General features: G+C 38.5%; 1 protein-coding gene across 2 annotated transcripts in view; it reads right to left on the bottom strand.

Moving 5' to 3' along the window:
- GRIK1 (glutamate ionotropic receptor kainate type subunit 1) overlaps nt 1–19513 on the bottom strand; it is a 381656-nt gene that overhangs the window by 50435 nt on the left and 311708 nt on the right. The window contains exons 8-9 of one of the 2 annotated variants that reach the window (XM_044251035.1): nt 7193–7300; nt 4785–4829 (exon numbers count right to left, since the gene is read on the bottom strand). In XM_044251035.1, the coding sequence (XP_044106970.1) occupies nt 4785–4829; nt 7193–7300 (153 nt within the window). The remainder of the gene's footprint in view (nt 1–4784; nt 4830–7192; nt 7301–19513) is intronic. The other variant, XM_044251036.1, reaches the window with a different exon arrangement.

Genomic DNA, 19513 nt, shown 5'->3' with positions numbered 1-19513 from the left:
AGCCACTCACTGTGGGAAAATGAACGACAAAGGAATAAGTGTGCACAGGGAACAGGAAAAATTAGTGCCATTTTGGATAGAGTGGGGAGAGGTCTTTTTGTTTATTAATATATTAAGCTCACTGTTCTTTTTTAAATAAAGAATTCTTAAATGAGTATCAGATTTTTCTTCCAATATGTATGTGTTGAGCGCCTATTCTATGCCATGCCGTTTTCTGGGCATTGGAGGACGTAGCAATGGACAAAACAACCAAAGCTTTCTTCACTGGCAGAGCTTATGTTCTAGTGATACAAACCTCACATTGCCAAAGTGGTACCATTGGTGTCTGTAAAATTTATAAGGAATGAGATGAAAGGAGCTAGCTGGATGATGGAGAGATGGGGCATCTAAAAGGGAAAAACATAAATGGAAGAAAAAAGTGTGGAGGAACAGTAGACTGACCCTGTCTTCATTGAGGAGTCAGTGCTGGGCAGGGGTGCCTATTACTCTTCTGTTTATTTGTTATGTCTGTGCACTGCACTATGAACTCCTTCAGCAAGGGTTTCATTCTTATTGCTCATTGATCTATCACAGAACCACCCATGGTGATTACTAGTCAGTGAAACCCAATGTTCTTTTAAAAATTAATGACCCACAGTTTTCTCCAGTGGCCAAGTCACTCCTGGGTTTGTAGGCTCTAAAGAAGTACATTGATTTGTTTAGCTTTTGGAGAAACCTAGGAGAAAAGCCTCAGGGAACCAAGCTGTTTATCTGAAGCTTTCTGTAGGCATTTATCGCCAGCCTGGTGAGACAGACAGAATGCAGATGTGTTTTAAAGGCAGGCAAAGCTAATGTCTGCGTGACCTTGGGCAAGCTGGTAACCTTTCTGAGCTCTGGTTCTCTAACTGTAAAGTACGTCATCTGGATATGGAGAAGACCAAATAAGAAGGTACACGTAAAAGTGTTGGTAATTGTTAAGAGCTACACAAACATTGATAATAAAGGGAATTCAAATAGCTGCCCCAGTGACTTCTTCAAGCTTGCCCTGCTGGGAAAAATTTGGATTGTGAGTGAAATTATTTATTTATTTATTTTAATTTAGAGGCAGATTAAGTAGAGGAGCCATGAAGTACAGGGGCAATTGAGGAACACTAACACTTGGACACACTCTGAGGTAGGCTGGGGTAGACCCATGTTTGATCCCTGAATATAGTCTCCCAATGGGAAGACATTGCCTGCCTGGGCAGAATATAAGCATTACAGACAGACTTTTGTCCAGCTCTTAGCTTTGCAATATCCCAGCAGTGTGACCTTGGGTAAGTTCATTAACCCTGCTGTGCCTCAATTCCTCATCAGCAAAGTGGAGGAAGGAGGGCTTTTCTGATGATTAAATAAAATATCACCAGTGGGAATGTTATGCCTCTTCTTTCCTTTTCTACCTCTTTACTTTGATTTATTGCCTAAATATAGCAGCTGGAAATTCATTTAGCTTGACAAATACTCTTTTCAGACACATAAATTTTTTGAGGAAGTTTCAAGAACTATCACACATCCACACATCAGTGGGAACTATTTCAATGGCACTGTTTTCTTTCTATGCTTAGTAAGAGTTAGTTGGCCAATGAGATAGGGAGACAGGTCTAGGTTAATGGGGGCTTGGAGCTAGTGTTTGCTTTTGGAAGTATTTTGAGTCTGTCTGTAATGAGGTTCCTAGATGCAGGCTTGGGATATAGGACAGCACCTTTAATACCCATTTAGTCTTTCTACTGTCAAGGTTGATACCTGTCATAGAACACAGCCAATGCACACAACATCTGTGAGCTGAAGAATCTTCAGATTTCTTTGGTTGGTTTAAACTCAGGAAAGGGGGACAACTTTTTCTGCTCTTTCTTCTCAATGTGTACTTCTTCTCCCACTTTTTTGAGGCAAAGACCTTTGTTTTTAGGAAACATAACTCAGATAGACATACCTGGAGTCTGTTGGTTTTCATCCAAAGCTATACTTTACGTTGTGAGCAATTGACTACTAACTTGATGAATGATGTGTATAAATTGGGCTGTGGCTATACTTCTAATTAAAACTCGACTTAGGCACTGGGGAGAATGGAACCTAACTTAATTAAGTATTGAAAAGTGGAGAAAATAACTGTGTTTGTAACCTATTTGTTAAGTGATGGAATGTGTTCTCTTAATTAATTTCTATTGATGTCAAGTGTGTTTGAAGGAACTATACTAATATTTGAAAATGGTAGTATTGAATGGCCTCACAATATCATTCTCTTTTAACATACAAACTTGAAACGGTGCACAAATGTGTCCCACATCTTAATGTCTGGCTTTTATTTCTTTTACCATCCCGACCCAGAGTGAGGAGTTCAGATATCATTGCTGCAGCATTTCCAATCAACTGAGTCCCAGAGTCCCATTCAGTGTGAACTTTCTTCCGTGAAATGAGAAAGGGAGAATATTTTTTCCTACTATCTGTGTAACAGAGGTCTTTTTAAATGTGAAGAGTATCAAGGTTATTCCAAGGTTATTCCTGGGAAGTGGACAGTATACATATGTAGTTTGAATGACCACAGCCTTCTGTTTTTGAATTGTTTAACCAGCAAAACAGAAGTCTTGTGTGTACATGTGTATGTGTATATTTTGAAGATAAGTAGTCAACTGACTTTACCTGTTAATTAAATGGACACATCAGCAAATGAATGTCTCTTTCAAAAGAAACAAGATCTCAGGAGTCCTGTGCATTGGAGGGAGGGATACAGTTAACCAGATGCCTGGGCATTTAGTATTTCAGTCTTGTTCTCTGACCTTAGAGGAGTGCCTCCAGGAAGCAGAACCTCAATTTTCAAACCATAGAGCAAAAGCAGAGAGCCGTAATTTGCCAGTGAGAAGTAGCAGAGGGTGGATCAATTATTTGTGGGGAGGAACACTCAAGAGCTAAATTGTCTGGTCTTGCCTTCTTTCACTTTGTAAACGGGCATGCGGGAGCAGCCATTTATTATCTAGGACAAGTAAGAGAATCTTCTGAAAATGAGTGCCTAAATGACGTTAAGTAAACTTTTTTTAAAAAGTGACACAACAAAAGGGTGTTCAGAGAGTGACTAGCATCCATTTCCAGACCTACAGAGTGATCCAGATAAAGTCAAAATCCAAAATTGCTGAGTGAAATATCAAGTATGTAGGAAAGAAAATAAAAGACTTGTCAGTTTCTTGTACCATGAGACTTATGAACACATATTTTAGTGACAGACTTTGGAAAGATTGCTACATCTTCTTTTGGGAAAAAAATGCAGGTGGACTCTTCTATACTCAATAAGGTCAGCATTCAAAGAGCTTTTGGAATTTGAATGGGCGTCTTGTTGGAAAAGGACAATAGATCTTATGTGCCAGTGCTCGTGTTACTGTAAATTGTTGATGAGCAGTCGTAACACAAAACAGCACACCACAGTATATGCAACTTACGACGCAGGCAATGTTAGGTCAGCAAGAAGGGAGAGGTACAAAGGCATGATGTTGTATCCCTGGGAAGTGTGGGTGGGAAGTGATGATTGCAGTTTAGTGACAAATAGAGGACATTCCCCTCCCCTGCAAGTAATTTCAGAGCTTGGATTCCATTCCCTAGGATATTTGGTTTGAATTAATTCAACATTGCATAAAGTGCCTGGAGTCTCAAGCTGGATTAGTGGAATAAGCTTCTTTCTGGGGGCCAGTTAGGTCCGTCTATTTATTAGCAATAAGGAAACGGGATTGCCTTCCCTATGCCTTTGGTAGTCTGATTCATTGAAGATTAAAACATGGATATTAAACTTACATGTTTTTAAACTTAAAAGGACATTTTTGAACTCATCTACTGAGTACTACCAAAAGAATTCAAGTTTTGGACCACAAGGAGAAACTGTTTACACTTTCCACGGCTTAAATGATAATTTGGAAGATAAAAGCAAACCCAACAAAACCATTCAAGTTGAACAACCTGAAGTAATTCAAGTTGCACCCGTCAATCATTAGATATTTTAGCAATTAGGTTTAGGGAGAGAGAGAGAAAACAAAAGACAATGTTTGCGTATCACTCGGACATTTTCCTGATCCAAATGTTTTTAATGTCTAACATTTGCCTATACAATAAATCTGTTGCATTCATTGACAACATGATACTGTACAATAAACTATGAAATAGGGGGTGTTAGAATTTACAAGATAATCTCATTTCCCTTCCAGAGCCTCTAATGTTTTTGTCCTCTGGAAACTGGCTCTGAAACAAATAGCCAGACGATATGCACTGACAAAGATCCTACGCAAAACAAAGATATCTCCTGAGAGAAGGGAATTTCTGAAAATGGCTCCTGTTTTATGGTGGTGACTTTGAGGGAGATGTCTTATCCTAGCCTTCTCAGTCTAGCCTATCTGAACAGTCGGATGGATCAAATCTATTGTTTTTGTGCCTCTTAGGGAAAATATTTAATGGTTTGGAAAGGAATATAAATGGACAAGTGTCTGCTTCTGTTGCAATAACCTGCTGTCAGTGCTAACTAGGACTGATTCTGCCTGAGAGAAACAAAAATAATCTGGGGGGAAATATTTAATCCATCACTATTTAATACATCTCAAGCGTGTTTTCAATTCATGAGTCATGTTATTGAGAGACAACATACTCAATCACCCCATTCTCTATACAGATGATTGCCTCTAAACTGCAATTAGAGATCTACCCATCGGGTAAAACCAGAAAGGTGCAGGCTTCTCCTCTGACATTCCCCACCCCACTCCCAGAGCTCCTGCGGTTTTTGTCCGAGTACAAACCTTCTTCCACACTTTATATAAGTGTTTAGACACTTCGCCAGCAGCCTTGGTTTTCAGAAGGAAAAATAAAAATAGCACTTAATTAAAATGGAGCATGGAACCCAGAAGTATCAAGGTGTGTGAGCGCTCAGCGTGGTACATTCCCCACCCACTGTTTGGAATCTTGCAAGATGCACGTTAATTTATCTTGCACATAAAACCTGAACACAGTAAAGAGATGAACTAAGTACTTGGGTCCCACAGAAGTTACTTCCACTTAGTAGTACAGCCCGATGTTCACTTTTCCTTTCCCACATAAAAAAAAAAAAATCATCTAAAGATCATTTTAATATGCACAGCTTTGTTGCAGAGTGAAAGGGTCTTCATCATTCTTTAAGAAGACCTGTTCAAGGTATTTCCATAAGCAGAATCAATCTACACACTCACACACACACTATTGCTAAGCAAGAAGAAAGCACACTACACTTGATGACATGTTCTTTGATTATGGGCATCCAGGCAATAGGAACTTGAGTGGAAGTGAAAAAATGGGACTTTTTTTTTATAAACAATTTTCTCTGTGGACCCCATGAGAGGCTGACATGAAAAAATTGGGCATCTCCTCCCGTGGTTCCTGAGAGAGACGGGCTGGCTTCCCCATTGCCTTAAGGCCCAGTCATTCCTTCCAGGAATGGAGCCCAAGTCACCTGAAGAAAGAAAAGTTATTGCAAACAATGAAGAGATAAGAAACAAATTGAGAAAACACTTTCATCTAATTTGATTTTGTCTTTGATGGGAAAACACCAATGGAGTGTGCATAATATTGCCGTGTATAAATAGCTGTGAAGACACAATGATGGCTCCGTCTCTTCTATCACACGTCGGAGCCAGAGCGATGTTTTCTTAACAGCTTTTCTTCCCCATTCACTTCTATACATTAACAGAGTGGTGGAGGGGGGAGAGAGGCATGCACAGAAGAGCAGACATTTTTTTTTTTTTTTTAAACAGCCATTAGAAGCTTTCAGTCCCTAAAAATATTCTTTTCTTTTCTTTTGTGTCCACAGCCCTGATGGAGGCGAGGTGGGTGCCTCGTGCTCTGTCAGACGTGTTAAACTAACAAACCAGCAAATCCAAGTGAAGAGACCCCAGGGAAAGAGGCAGAGAGATGGAAAGACAGGGCGGGGGGAGAGACAGACAGACAGACAGACATAGAGAGAGGGCCAGGAAGAGCCAGAGAGAGAGAGGGAGAGAGGCAGAGACAGAGACACAGAGAGAGGCAGAGAGACAGAGCCAGGAAGAGAGGGCATTTTCGAAATGGGAACCTGTGCACATAATGTGTACCCTCCGAGCTGCAAACTAATAATTTTCCTCAAACGTTTCCACACCAGTGGTCACCATCTATTACATTCAGCCTAATTAATCTTTGTTTGTTTTAATTAGGCTATTTAGGAATGGGGCATAGTCGGGACCTTAAAAAAATATGTTTTAGTAACCAAAAGAAACAGAACATAAATGGAAATCTTATCTCATTTTTAAAATCTACCCAAACATTTCAGTTAAGTAAGTAACTGGTTGCCAAAGGTACTCTTCTATAGGAAATGTACCTTCTTGTCCACTACAGTGAAAAAAAAAATGTTGGATTTCAGAATTTTGATTTTCAGATGATTGTTTGGGGGGTTTCAAAGCTTTTTTTTTTTCCTTTAAGTCCTAAAGGGCAAAAATCTTCACAATATAAGTGTTAATTAATTCCAGTACATAATTGTGAATAATAAAATTAGTATAATAAAATACACCAAGAAGCCACGTTCTTTGACCATTATTGTTATTATTTAACTAAATAGTTCACATTTGCATTACTCTGCATGAGCTCCTATGGAACTTGAAACTTTGAGAGATTAAGAATTACAACTAAAATAATCCTAAGATCAGAATGCAGCATAAAAATGATTTTTTGGCCTATTTCTTCCTAAAATCAAGGCTCCAGTAAGTCCTTTCTCTCCTACTTTAGTCTGTCCTTCTGTCAATCTCAAGTGCAATTAAAATTCATTGCTGAGTAGAACTTGGAAACCATTCCATAGATAAATCACTGACAAACTCCTTGTTTTCCACATCTAAACTCAATTTCCTAAAACCTTTGAGAGATGGGGCTAATGACAGCTTACCCACAGGGCCATATGTATTTAATACTGTAATCATGCCTGCTGTATAAACTAAGCACTAGATGAATGTTAGCATTGCTATTAATAACACACAATTTCAGAAACTAGCACGTCAGCATCTATCAGCAGAGTATGGAGAGAGAGCTAAAAACTGGCCATAAATGAACATGCTAAGAAAATCATCTTATCGCTCTGCTATTTGTGGGTACAATTAAAATGCTTAAACAGTGCTCTTTATTTTATTCTGAAATTTATTATTGAGAAGGTTACCTTTTCAGTTCCTTCTTCTTTGAGACTAATAATGTCCAGATCAAAATCCTTCCTCAAGCCATCGGTTTTATTGAAGGTAATGCGCCCAGTCAGACCATCCCACCGGGCCTATGGACAAAAGGAACATGGCATTACTGTTTCACACTTATCATAATCCTAACACCATCAAAATTGTAATACCTCGAATTCATCATGGTATCCAATTATTTGGTTTCACGGTGGTGTTAGAAAGCATCGCATCGCTTCAGTAGCTCAACGGCAGAACACTTCCCTGTTTTATTAGCACTCATTTATTTTGTCAGTTCTAACATCTAACATCAGTCAAATCTGTGATAGTGACAATTTAAATGGGCAGTATGGAAGGAATGACTGTAAAATACTCTACACATGAAGTAAACAAAGTCTGGGAAGCCATAATATTCTGTTTTCCAAGGTCAAGTCAAATCCCTTTTAAGGTACTGACAAGGGAAGTATCCCCTCCCCACTTTTTTTTTTCTCTGTGAAAAGGATATAATCCGGTGATGCATTATTGAATTTTTAGGGTATTCAGATTTAGGCCTTCCAATGTCTTTTGGCCACTGTATTAGTTTTCTGTAGCTGCTGTAGCAAATTATCACAAAGGGTGACTTAAAACAACAGAAATTTGTTCTCTCATATTTCTGGAGGCCAGGAGCAGATGTCCAAAATCAGTAACACTGGACAAAATCAAAGTGTAACAGGGTCATGTCCCCTCACTGGAGACTCTGTTCCTTGACTCTTCATGTTCCTGGTGGCTGCCAGCAATCCTTGTCCTGTGGTGGTATCTCTCCAGTCTCTGCCTCTGTGGTCACATTGCCTTCTCCTATTCTGCCATCTGTCTACTTGTCTCCTATAAGGATACATGTGATGGCACTTAGGGCTCCTGTAGATAAACCAGGATACTTACTCCATCTCAAAAATCCTCAGTTGAGTTATATATGCAGTGTCCTTTTTTTTTTTGCCAAAAAGATATAACATTTACATGTTCTAGGGATTAGGACATGGATACCGTTTAGAGGAGCCATCATTCTGCCTGCCACATGTATATCCACATCATGTTAAGAACTAAAAGTCACAGCGGTCTCCCCTTCACAGAACTCACACTGGACATCTTTGGTAGTTTCATTAAATAAAAAAGAGTGACCCCAGAGTTTCTTGAGCTTCAGTCTCTAGGTGATTTTTGGTAATCTGGTCTAATTCAAGTTGACTTACAAATGAGGACAAGAGGAAACTCAATCCTAGCTGTTTTTCTCTTTCCTGGCTTTACCAAAATCACTGGACATTTGTAAAATGTGAAGAAAATCCTGAAAGATGAACTATATCTAAGTTGTCTATACCATGTGCACCTGCTGACTGATTTATCTATTTGGCAAGAGGTAGAGCAACACAGAGGAAGTATGAGTTTATCACAGAGCTGGGTTTGAATCTCTGAAGTATGACTTCATGGAAGTGACTTAACCTGAATCTGGATTGTCTCAGATTTCAGCGTCTGATCCATGCAAGGTTTCTGTGAGATTTAAATGGCACTTCACACAATTCTTAACTCACTGAAAGCACTGAAAACTTAAGGATTACTTTGACAACTATCCCTTGTTTTCCTTCCCACATTCTCCATAAACTCTGGAGTTTGGCTTTTATTACCTCACATGTCAAGACTCACATGTAGTGTCTTTTCGGATCTCTTCTGCATTTCATATTACAAACCAACATCAGATTCATTGTCCCAAAATGAAATTCTCATACTCGTGCGATTTCTCCCAGTACATAAAGTACATAGTGGACTCATGCTGCCTACAGATTAGTTGAAATCCTGACTTTACATTTGAGGTTGTGATGGTTAAGTTTATGCGTCAGCTTGGCCTGGTCATGGGATGTTTAGTTATCTAGTTAAACATGGTCTCTGGATATGTCTGTGAGGGTGTTTCCATTTGAATCAGTAGACTGAATAAAGCAGATCTCCCCAAGGCGAATGGGCATTATCTAATACATTGAGGGCCTGACTAGAACAAAGAGGCAGAGGAAGGGGAATTGTGCTCTCTCTGTCTCATTGATTGAGCTGAGACATTGGTCTTCTCCTGCCCTTGGACAAGGATTTAGCACTGTTGGCACTGCTGCTTCTCATCGTCTCTGTGCCAGAAACTATCTCAGAATTTAGCACCTAGTAGTTTTCAGTTTAGCAGGAACAAGAACATTAATGTATTTCAACAAAGCCCTATGGGTGTGAAGAAAATATCTGCACATAGTAATTGAAGAAAGAAGTGTAGGGAAGAAGTACTTACCCCAACTGCCCAGAAAGAAAGATTTAGCAACGACTCCTACAAGAAGGAAGGCCCAAGCTCTCAAAGGATGAGAAATTGACCAAGCAGGGCACCTAGGTGGCTCAGTCAGTTACACGGCTGTGTTTGGCTCAGGTCATGATCCCAGAGTTGCAGGATCAAGCCCTGCATTGGGCTTGCTGAGCGTTGAATCTGCTTCTCTCTCTGCCCCTTCCTTCTACTCCTTCTCTCTCTCTCTCTCTCTCTCTCTCTCCCTCTCATGTGCTCATTCTTTTTCAAATAAATAAATAAATAAATAATCTTTTAAAAAAAAGATTGAAAAAATAAAGAAGAAGAAATTGGCCAAGCAAAGTTCTACAGCCTGAGTAAAAGGCACGAAATAAGTATGTCTGCCATGGATCTATAATGCAAGGTAAGGAATGATGAGAAATGAGCCTAAGAAGGAGGTAGGTGGGCATTTGTTCTTAAGGGTGTTATGGATTGTGCTGCTTTTTGCTTGGACTTTGCTCAATAGACATGTGGGAATGGTCAGAATGTTTTAAGCCTAGGAGTATCTTGAGCAGGTGTGCTCTCTAGGGAGATCATTTTAGCAGAACTAGGAGAAGATGAGTCAAAGATCAAGACTGCAAGCAGAGGATTGGATGGTAAATAGTTCTCACAGAACAAAATAAAACATATTCACATGCACACATATGAACATAGGGACAGCACAATTCCTCCATCTCCCTGTCCCACCAACTTGCACACCATTAACTATCAATGGAAATACTTCCCTAGCAGGGTAGCTGGTTTCAAGAAGAAAGCATTGCCATTAAAGTTCTTGCAGACAGAGTAGAGAATGGGATCAACTCAATTATCAGGATCCAACACAATTAACCCAGATATATTTTCTGGCCACCATGCAGATGGAATAAGAATCATATTGGAAGGAGATTTTACCACTTGATAATGCTGGAAGTTAAATTCATGTCAGGAAATGACACATAGATACATGAATACTTTAGCTCTCATCTGAGCCATCTGTATGGCCAAACTAGATGTTCAGTGACACAAAAGAAATACCTCAGATCCTTGAAATTTGCCTCCAGAATTTATTGCCAAGGGAAGTCATAATGCCAAATGCTAGCACTAGCTTTAAAAACGAGATGATATATTTTTACAGTTGACAGTAACACCTGTTGTTACATTTGGTGAAATACAGGTAGTCACATTCTCTATACTGGGACCAAAAAAATCGATATTTGAGCCAAGTAAGGCGTGTCCTCTCCTGTGTTTATTTAGGTACACTTCCTGGCATTGCAATCTCTTTTTCCTCTCCACCATATTCCAATCCTACTTTTTATACTCTGGCCACTTCTTATTTTGCAAGTAAAAGGCTGATTTCATGGATTGGTGGGGTAGATGAGAGTCACTAAATAAACTGCTGCATTCATGTTGTAGCATCTAACTGAGGGTGGGAGACAATTCGTCTAAGACTTCAGTTGGGTGGAAATCTGTGCAGTGTTAGGGGTTTGGACTAAATCAGTGTTTCAGGCCCGTTCTTCGTGCTTCTCAAAATGTGTAGTTTTAACCCTCCCTCTGATCGGTGTGGAAAGAGGTAGTTTTCTTCATTAAAGTTCTACAGGATTTTCAGACAGGTTTTTTTCTACAGACAACTTTTCCTTCTTGGGGGTCATGCTGTGAGTCAATTCGATACATTGTCCAGAGTTTAGGGAGCTCTCTGAAAATGGGCAAAATTGGTAGCATTTATCTCTTGATGTAGCATGTAGCTCATAGCAGGGTCTTAAAATCCAGTTCAGAAATCCAATTTCATTTCCACTAAGTGTGTCTATTGTGTCCCTTTGTTTGGATTCTGTTGCGTTGCTTTGGAGCTTGAATTTCGTGTTCCAGTCACTGGTGCAGTGTAATTCCCACTTCTCGCTTCTCCTTCCTGCTCATCCAAGTGGCAAAAAAGTTCCTTTTTGTGCTTTAACAATGCTTCCTTCCCTGCCTCATATATCTACAAAGACTCCCTGCCTGGTTCTTTACTGAACTGAAATATCTTTTGACCTTCAAAGTCAAGCTTCTCTTGCTGACACAATTGCCTTGTCTTCCTACCTCCCATCCCTATACGAGCACTTCTGTCCATGTTCTTTGTTTAGTTTTTCAAAGTAATTGTTGATTAGCATTTATTAATCATCAATGTATTATTGATTAGAGTGAATAGGCAATGACTAACTCCTGGGTATGAGGAATAAGATCCATAAGGAAACGATTTTCTGGGGCAAGGCTGAAGCAGATACAATTTAGATAATGACATATAATTATATTAGTCATAATTACAATTTGTTTGCCTTATGTAGAAGCATTTGCGCAGGGGACAATTATAGTATTCTTAACTGAAAACAATACTTAATCTATTGTCCCTATTTTAGGAAATAGCTTTAATTTCTACCCTGCATAAGACCTCTTGACAATAATTGTCTAATAGCAAGTAGATCAAATGGGGTGACTTTTTTCTTTTCTCTTATCAGGCACATTATTTGATGGCCAAGAAACAGAAATCAAGAGCTGAAAGAAGAAAAAGAGAAGTTTTCATTAATGTCTTACTTGTATGCTCTTTCTCAAGATAATCTTTACTATCCAAATGAATTATATATATTTTAGTTTTGAGGAAGTGAGTGGCTCGTACCTAACTCTAGGCTCTTGTAATAGTTAACTTTAACTTCATTTTGTAAAAATGATCGCTTCTACTCATTTTTTTTTCCTAAAGGGAACTTAAATATATAAAAGCACAAAAAGCCTTCTTTCTTAGAATATTCCCTGACACAGCCATTCCTATTTACCATGGGGAATAAATTCTTTCTTATTGAAAGAATCTTCCGTTTTGAGAGCAGGAGAGAATGTGCTTCTCTAGTAGATAAAATCTTGTAAGGACAGTGGTTTCTAGCATTTTCATTTATGTATTAAGGAATTTTGCTTTTTTGTAAGAATATTGTAAATAGAAAGTTCATGGCAAACCCAAAGGTTAGCTTCCTTTTGAATTAGATTAAGATGAGAGAAAGAAATTTTTCCATGACTATCCTATGTGTTATTGAAACTTACCAAAATTTGAAAAGAAAGGAAAAAAAAAAATAAAGACTGCATGCCCTTTGTCATTGTGGCCCTTGTCTAAGAGGCTCTCCCAAAGATGACTTAATTCTCTAAGGAAATATATCTTAATTCCCAGACTTTGTAAAATGTAAATCTATGATGTATGCGATCTCTGTCTAATAGAAAATATAACCCTCAAATTATAATTTTATTGCCCTGGCATGTTAACCAGTTTTGATTTTCCAGGTAGCCTCCACAATTACTTTTCCTCTGCATCTCCCCAGAATGAGCTTCATTCCCTCAAAGTTAAATGTGTCTTCAACAGTGGCTCACTTTATATTTGTGTTAGTCACATTTGTAACTATTTTAAAGTTATACTTTGTTTTAGAGATGGTTCTACCAAGATGATGAAATAAACTTACCCGCCAAAGGTAAACTTATGGATCATTTTGTCCTCTTTATCCTAGTCCTGGAGCAGATCCCAAACAGTAATGGATTTTACCTTTGCTGATTCTTTATTTCTCTTGCTCTTTTTTTTTTTTTCACTCTATATTTTGATACTGACTTTTGCCCAAGTATCTCAGTCTGTAAGTACCTTGCCTAACTCATGATTTGGGCTCTTTCTATTTTTATACTGGTTGCAGGGACCAGTGTATCTGTGTCTGGTCTCTGACCACTGGACCAACTCTACTGCATAGTTAAGGGGGCATTTTGTGTCTCAGAAGATCTTGATTTTGAAAAAAAAAAAGTCTTAGTTTTTGCCATGACCAAGTCTAGGGACTAGTGGTTATCTGCATGTTAATCTAGTCTCAAGAACACAGGCAGAAGAACACGCTGTGTACATGGGAATCTGATTTGCACGTGGCCACTAAGTCATTCTCTATTGGTTGCAACACTGAATTGGAATCTGGCATTTTGTTCTGAGTACATGGTGGTCTGTCTTGTAAAGAAAGTAATCTAATTCTCTGTCAGTAGTGTGACAAATGATTGAAAATCTGGTCTGTTAGCCTTTTTCTTTTGTCTGAGCAAGAATACATCTCAGGTTCGCTGGAAAGGAGAAATACTCCTTGAATTCCATGTCCAAGATTTTTTGTGTTCTATGTTTACTTTCAACTCATGGCTAAGAATGTGGAATTAAGGCTGCAACCTTCAGAGACTGTATCTTTGATTACTTATGTTAATATACCCAGGATTCCTATTATATAGAGAAACTAAAGTTTTATTATATCTTATGTGCTACCCTTAAAAAAAAACTTTCAAAAATTTCTAGCTCAAAAGCATTTTTATGTAAAAACCCAAGTGCATCTTTGACCACATTTAAGAATTTTTTAAAAAATTAACTGAAACAATCAATACATGTCTTTCCCTTAATTTTAGCCATATTGAGTTACAGTTTCAGTTTTCCTTTTTTTACCAATCTGTTTTTTTGTTTCTTGATGAAGAGGGTAAGTAGTCAAATTTCTTAAACTTCTTAAAAAAATATTTTATTTACTTATTTGAGAGAGAGAGGAAGAAAGCATGCACAAGTGATGGGGAGGGGCAGAGGGAGAAGCAGACTCTCTGTTGAGCATGGAGCTCGACTTGGGGCTCCATCCTAGGACCCTGGGGATTATGACCTGAGCTGAAGGCAGACACAACCAACTGAGTCACCCCAGGCACCCCATGAACTTCTTAAACTTCTTATACTGGTTTACTGAATTGCTAGAATTGCTACATAATGTTTAAAATGAAGGAGATATAAAATTATGTATGGAATCACATTGAATTAGAATTCTGACAAAATTTTTGTTTCAACAGTAATTGTGCTTTGTGATGTATCTGTTTAAACATAATTTCCAAGTTCCTTACTGAGTTTAAGACCTCGAGCTAATGATAAATGAAGTTAATGGATAATCTTTGAGTATCTAAATGTCTTCTCAGTAAAGGTAATACTGATGTACTGGTCACTATATATGTGTGTGTACATATATACATGTATATCTCTATATATCTTATTATTTTTATATGTTATAGAGAAACTGTCTTTTGGGTCATGGTATTGAATATGCTTCTTTTTGTCACATTGAAAAAGATGTTCAAAGGCTATATGTGGCTCTATAGGGTTGCATAGTGCACATAGTGGTTCTGTGATAACAGACTTCTCCTGGGGTCCTCTTATAAAGATTCTTGCAAACACATCAGGCCCCCAGATAATTCAGTATAATCTCTCCAATTTATGATCCTTAACTTGATTACATCTACAAAGTTCCTTTTGCATATTTTAAGCTATGGGGATTAGAACATGGAGATTTGGGGGCTGGGAAGGTGCTATTCTCCCTACCACACAAGGGTAAGAATCTAAATCCAAGAAATTCATCTGCACAGCATTCCTATAATGCCTATGTATATTTTGGTGAATTTTTCTTTGAAGTACCCAAAAGCTGATAGATTTCCTGACCTGTCAGGCAATGACCTTCCTTACCACCTATAAGTGTGAGATTCCATAAATCACAGAACCAATAACAGACCAGTTTCCTGAAGCAGTTTCTGGCTCTTGGGTCTACAAATAAAAGAGAACATATGTTCCTTAATGGTGGGTTTGCTATATCTAATTAAATGAGATTTATTCTCAGATGTAACAATCCTGGTATGACCTCATTTATACAACCAATTTGTCAAACTCTATCCTGGTAAAACAGAAGACAGATATTTGTTGTCTTATGCAAATGACCACACTGCCATAAAATTTAGTAAGCTGTTACTGAATTCTGAGACGTCAGGGAGAAGAAAATACCATGTAAGGAACGTGTCATGTATAGGTTAATATGTTGAGGTTTGCAGGTAAAGAAAGGACATCTTCACTCCCTTAATAGAACATTTAAAACCATATTAGCAATACTCAAACCCAGATAGATAATCATACAACTTTCTCATCACCATTCATTTAATCTTACTTAAGTCTTCTACATCTGGACCACCCTGCTTTCATGAGGTCTACTCTGGACCTACAAAAAGAGTTCAAGAGGTCCCAATTCAGTGCTCTTGTAACAGTCCAAATCATCTAAGTGATATCACTTTAAGCTCCAAAGTCTGTGGGGAGTAGGGAGCCTGATGTAGGGCTCTATCCCAGGAACCAGAGATCATGACCTGAGCTGAAATCAAGAGTTGGACACAACTAACTGAGCCACCCAGACACCTCAAGGTAGGTGTATTTTTGGCACCAGCCTTTCTTTATATTTGTATGAAAACCATGTTGATAACTTTTATAAAGTTAAATTTTGACAAATAGGAAGTGGTTTAGGTATATTAGGTCCTTTGATCTTTACAGCAGCCAGATAAGGTAAGAAGAAGTGTCTCCACTTTACAGAAGAGACGAGGCCCTACAGTTACTAAAATGCACTGGAAGTATCCAGAACCTATTCTACCTCATGTACTCTCTCCTTCACTACACTGCATTCCTATGAATAAGGTCATGAAAAAGAAATTGAGGAGGTGTGGGCCAGTTTCTCCCAATTTAAATCTCACACTTGACTTTGCATAGATCATGAGGAATGGACATTCTCAAGCCAAGACACAAAAAATTAAAAAGGAAAGACAATTGAAATGTAAAATCAGCACCAAAATCTTAGCTTCCCACTAACTCAGTGGCACTTTTGAAGCCTGAGTTGCCCAAATTGACCCAACTTGGATCTTCTCTGTTTGGTTAGAAAAATAAAACCTCTGACCTGGCCTCTAGTATCTTACTTCTTAGTTTCTTCATGGAGCACAGAGCAGCATGTCCTGAAGATCAATATCTCATGGCTAGAGAGTTCTGGTATCTTGACTAAGCTAAAAGAAGTCATCAGCCTTTCTATTAGAAATCATGGAATAACTGGACGTACACACAGCATTCCAATGGCCATCAGGGTGCAGAGCAAGAGGAACATCTAGAAAATGTTGAACTCTTGGTATTAATGCTAGTTTGGTTGAAATGCCTCTAATTTTCCTGTCATCACTTACTTCCCTTTGCTGCCGTTCAGAACCCACCTTACCTGTCAATTAGTACATTAAATAGAGCAGGATGGTTCTACTTTCTAGGGTTTCCATTTTGGATTTACTTGCATGTGCCTGTTCATTGATTTTGTACCACAAATGTTGATAACTTTTGCTGACTTAAAATTTATCTGTAAGACTGAGGACCATGTTTTAAGGCCTTTATCTTTGGTCACAATCAGTCTCCTCCCTTTGAGCCTTCTTCCTGGATTTCCCCTGGATTTCCTTCTTATCAGTACATTGTCTTCCTCATTGTTTATCGAGGTAAAAAACCTCCTTTTCTGTTATTCTGAGATGTCATCGATGCCTTGACTTTTATAAGACACATCACATGGCAATGTGACAGAATCAATTTGAGGTTCAGAAAGCTGTATGGAAAATGCAGTTTCCAAGTAAAAGAGAAGGATTTAATAAAATTGTAAATTTATGTACTTTCATGAGTTTAACAAAAAAAATCATAAATTGTATTTAAAAGCAACAAAAACATACTGCTAATAAGCTCTTCATTGGTCTTCACGTATTATTCATAAACAAATTTTAGTTAATCCCAGCATTGTAGAAAAGATCGTTTCAGACATAACAATAGTTAATTTTAATTGTTATCAAGTTTTAATATGGTATATTAGGAAGAGCTTGACTTTGGAATCAAATGACATAGGTTTGAATCTTGGCTCTATCTTTGATTAGCTGGGTGACTCTGGACAAGTTCCTTAAGTTCTTCAAACTCCATTTGCAAAAATCAATACAGTCTTTACCTAGTTGTTGTAAAGATTAAAAGAGATAATGCTTCAAAGCATCTAACAGAGTACTGTCAGATGGAAGCTCAATAAAAATTCAGTTCTTTTATTACCTTGACCTAGTTAAAAATTCCTTAACTCTCCTCACAGATACATGATTACTCGCAGACCATTTTGCAATAAACCTTAATCCATCTCAGAGCTTTTCTTTTGTTAAAAAGAAAACCACAGGCCCCAAATGCTGTTACTTGGACCACGACAAGTCACCAAACCGGGGCTTAGTATCTAAACTAATTAAAGTTTCAACCTCCTCTAAGAATGTAAACCTTAAACTGTCAGTCATGAATTTTCTGATGGGTGTAAATGAGTTTGTAACATGATCCCTGTCCTTCCCACAGTGGAAAGGACATCCCCCAAATGGAAAGTGACCTTGCCTGAAACAATCCTTTCTTTTCCTTATAACTTTCTTGCCCCATCCTCCTTCCTATAAAAACCATCCATTTTGTACAACTCCATGGAGCAACCCTCTACTTGCTACATGGGATGTTGCCCGATTCATGAATTGTTTAACAAAACCTATTAAATCTTCAAATTTACTCTGTTGAATTTTGTATCTTAACACTCTATGCTGCTTGTCAGAAAAAAAAAACAACTGCCTTTCTACATCATCAATTATATTAATGGAGTGGCTTTCAAATTTTATTCTATTTTATTTTTTTAAAAGATTTTATTTATTTATTTGACAGAGAGAGATCACAAGTAGATGGAGAGGCAGGCAGAGAGAGAGATAGAGGGAAGCAGGCTCCCTGCTGAGCAGAGAGCCTGATGCGGGACTCGATCCCAGGACCCTGAGATCATGACCTGAGCCGAAGGCAGCGGCTTAACCCACTGAGCCACCCAGGCGCCCATGGCTTTCAAATTTTAAAGAGTCTAGAATCATCAGGACACATTTGAGGTGGGAATGAGGGAATCTGCATTTTTTTTTTAAAGGTTTTATTTATTTATTTGAGAGAGAGAGAGACAGTGAGAGAGAGCATGAACGAGGAGAAGGTCAGAGAGCGAAGCAGACTCCCCATGGAGCTGGGAGCCTGATGTGGGACTCGATCCCGGGACTCCAAGATCACGCCCTGAGCCGGAGGCTGTCGTCCAACCAACTGAGCCACCCAGGCGTCCCGAATTTTTTTTTTTTTTTTAACAAACACTCCACTTGGTTTTGATGAAGATGGTCTTCAAACTATAATTTGAGAACTATTGAAATAGGGCTCAAAACTTTTCCGTGGACCCTATAATATTCCCCATGTTTGCTGAATATTCTCACTAAGCAATACCAGTAAGCCATCAAGCGTGGAGTCTGATTCCAGTTCCAAATGAGCTCAAATTTGGATGATTAAAGTCTTTCTCTCTTTTTGTAGGGAATATATAATTAAAAAGTAAATAGGGGTTCCTGGAGTACTCAGTCAGTTGAGTGTCTGACTCTTGATTTTAGCGTGGGTCATGATCCCAGGTCCTGAGATAGAGCCCTACATGGGTCTCCCCACTCAGCAAGGAGTCGCATCTCCCTCTTCCTCTGCCCCTCCCCCTGCCCTCTCTCTCTTTCTCTTAAATAAATAAATAATTCCTAAAGAAACAAAAAGTAAATGAGTGGCACTGATAACAGTTTCCCATAATTAGGAAAAGTGAGCCTTGAGTGGTATGGTCAGTACAGTCTTCAGGAGAAGATGGAGATTGAAGTCACAGAAGACAAGAAGGGTTTGAAAAACTATATGCTCTTATGACTCTCAGTGTAGTATTGGTCTAGTAAAACACCATCACCATGTAGCTAGGCATATAGTGATTGGATCCTATACTCTTATATTCTAGAAAATTTTTAGAAATAATATAGACTTGTCTGAGAGAAAGCTTTTTGGTGTCTTGTGGGAAAAAGATCTTCTGAGTCTCTTCAAAACCTGTCCTTGCCCTGAAAAAATAGATTTGCCCCCAAAGATTCTGGTTGCTATAATTATCCTTGGGGTCACACTAACCTCACAGTTTCTCTTTTGGGATATATGCATCAATCCCTTGCATGGTCCCAAACCAAGTTTTTAGGAATTTTTTTTTGTTCTGGGTGTCTTCTTCTCCTTCCCCTGCCTCCCCTCCTTCTCCTCCTCCTTCTTCTTCTTCACATCCCCTCCCTGCTTCTTCTCCTTCTGCTTCCTCTTCTTCCTCTC

The sequence above is a fragment of the Neovison vison genome, chromosome 6 (genome assembly GCF_020171115.1).
Source record: "Neovison vison isolate M4711 chromosome 6, ASM_NN_V1, whole genome shotgun sequence".
NCBI classification, from domain to species: domain Eukaryota; kingdom Metazoa; phylum Chordata; class Mammalia; order Carnivora; family Mustelidae; genus Neogale; species Neogale vison.
Note: the sequence above shows the minus strand (reverse complement) of the source record. Positions and strands in the feature narration are given on the sequence as shown.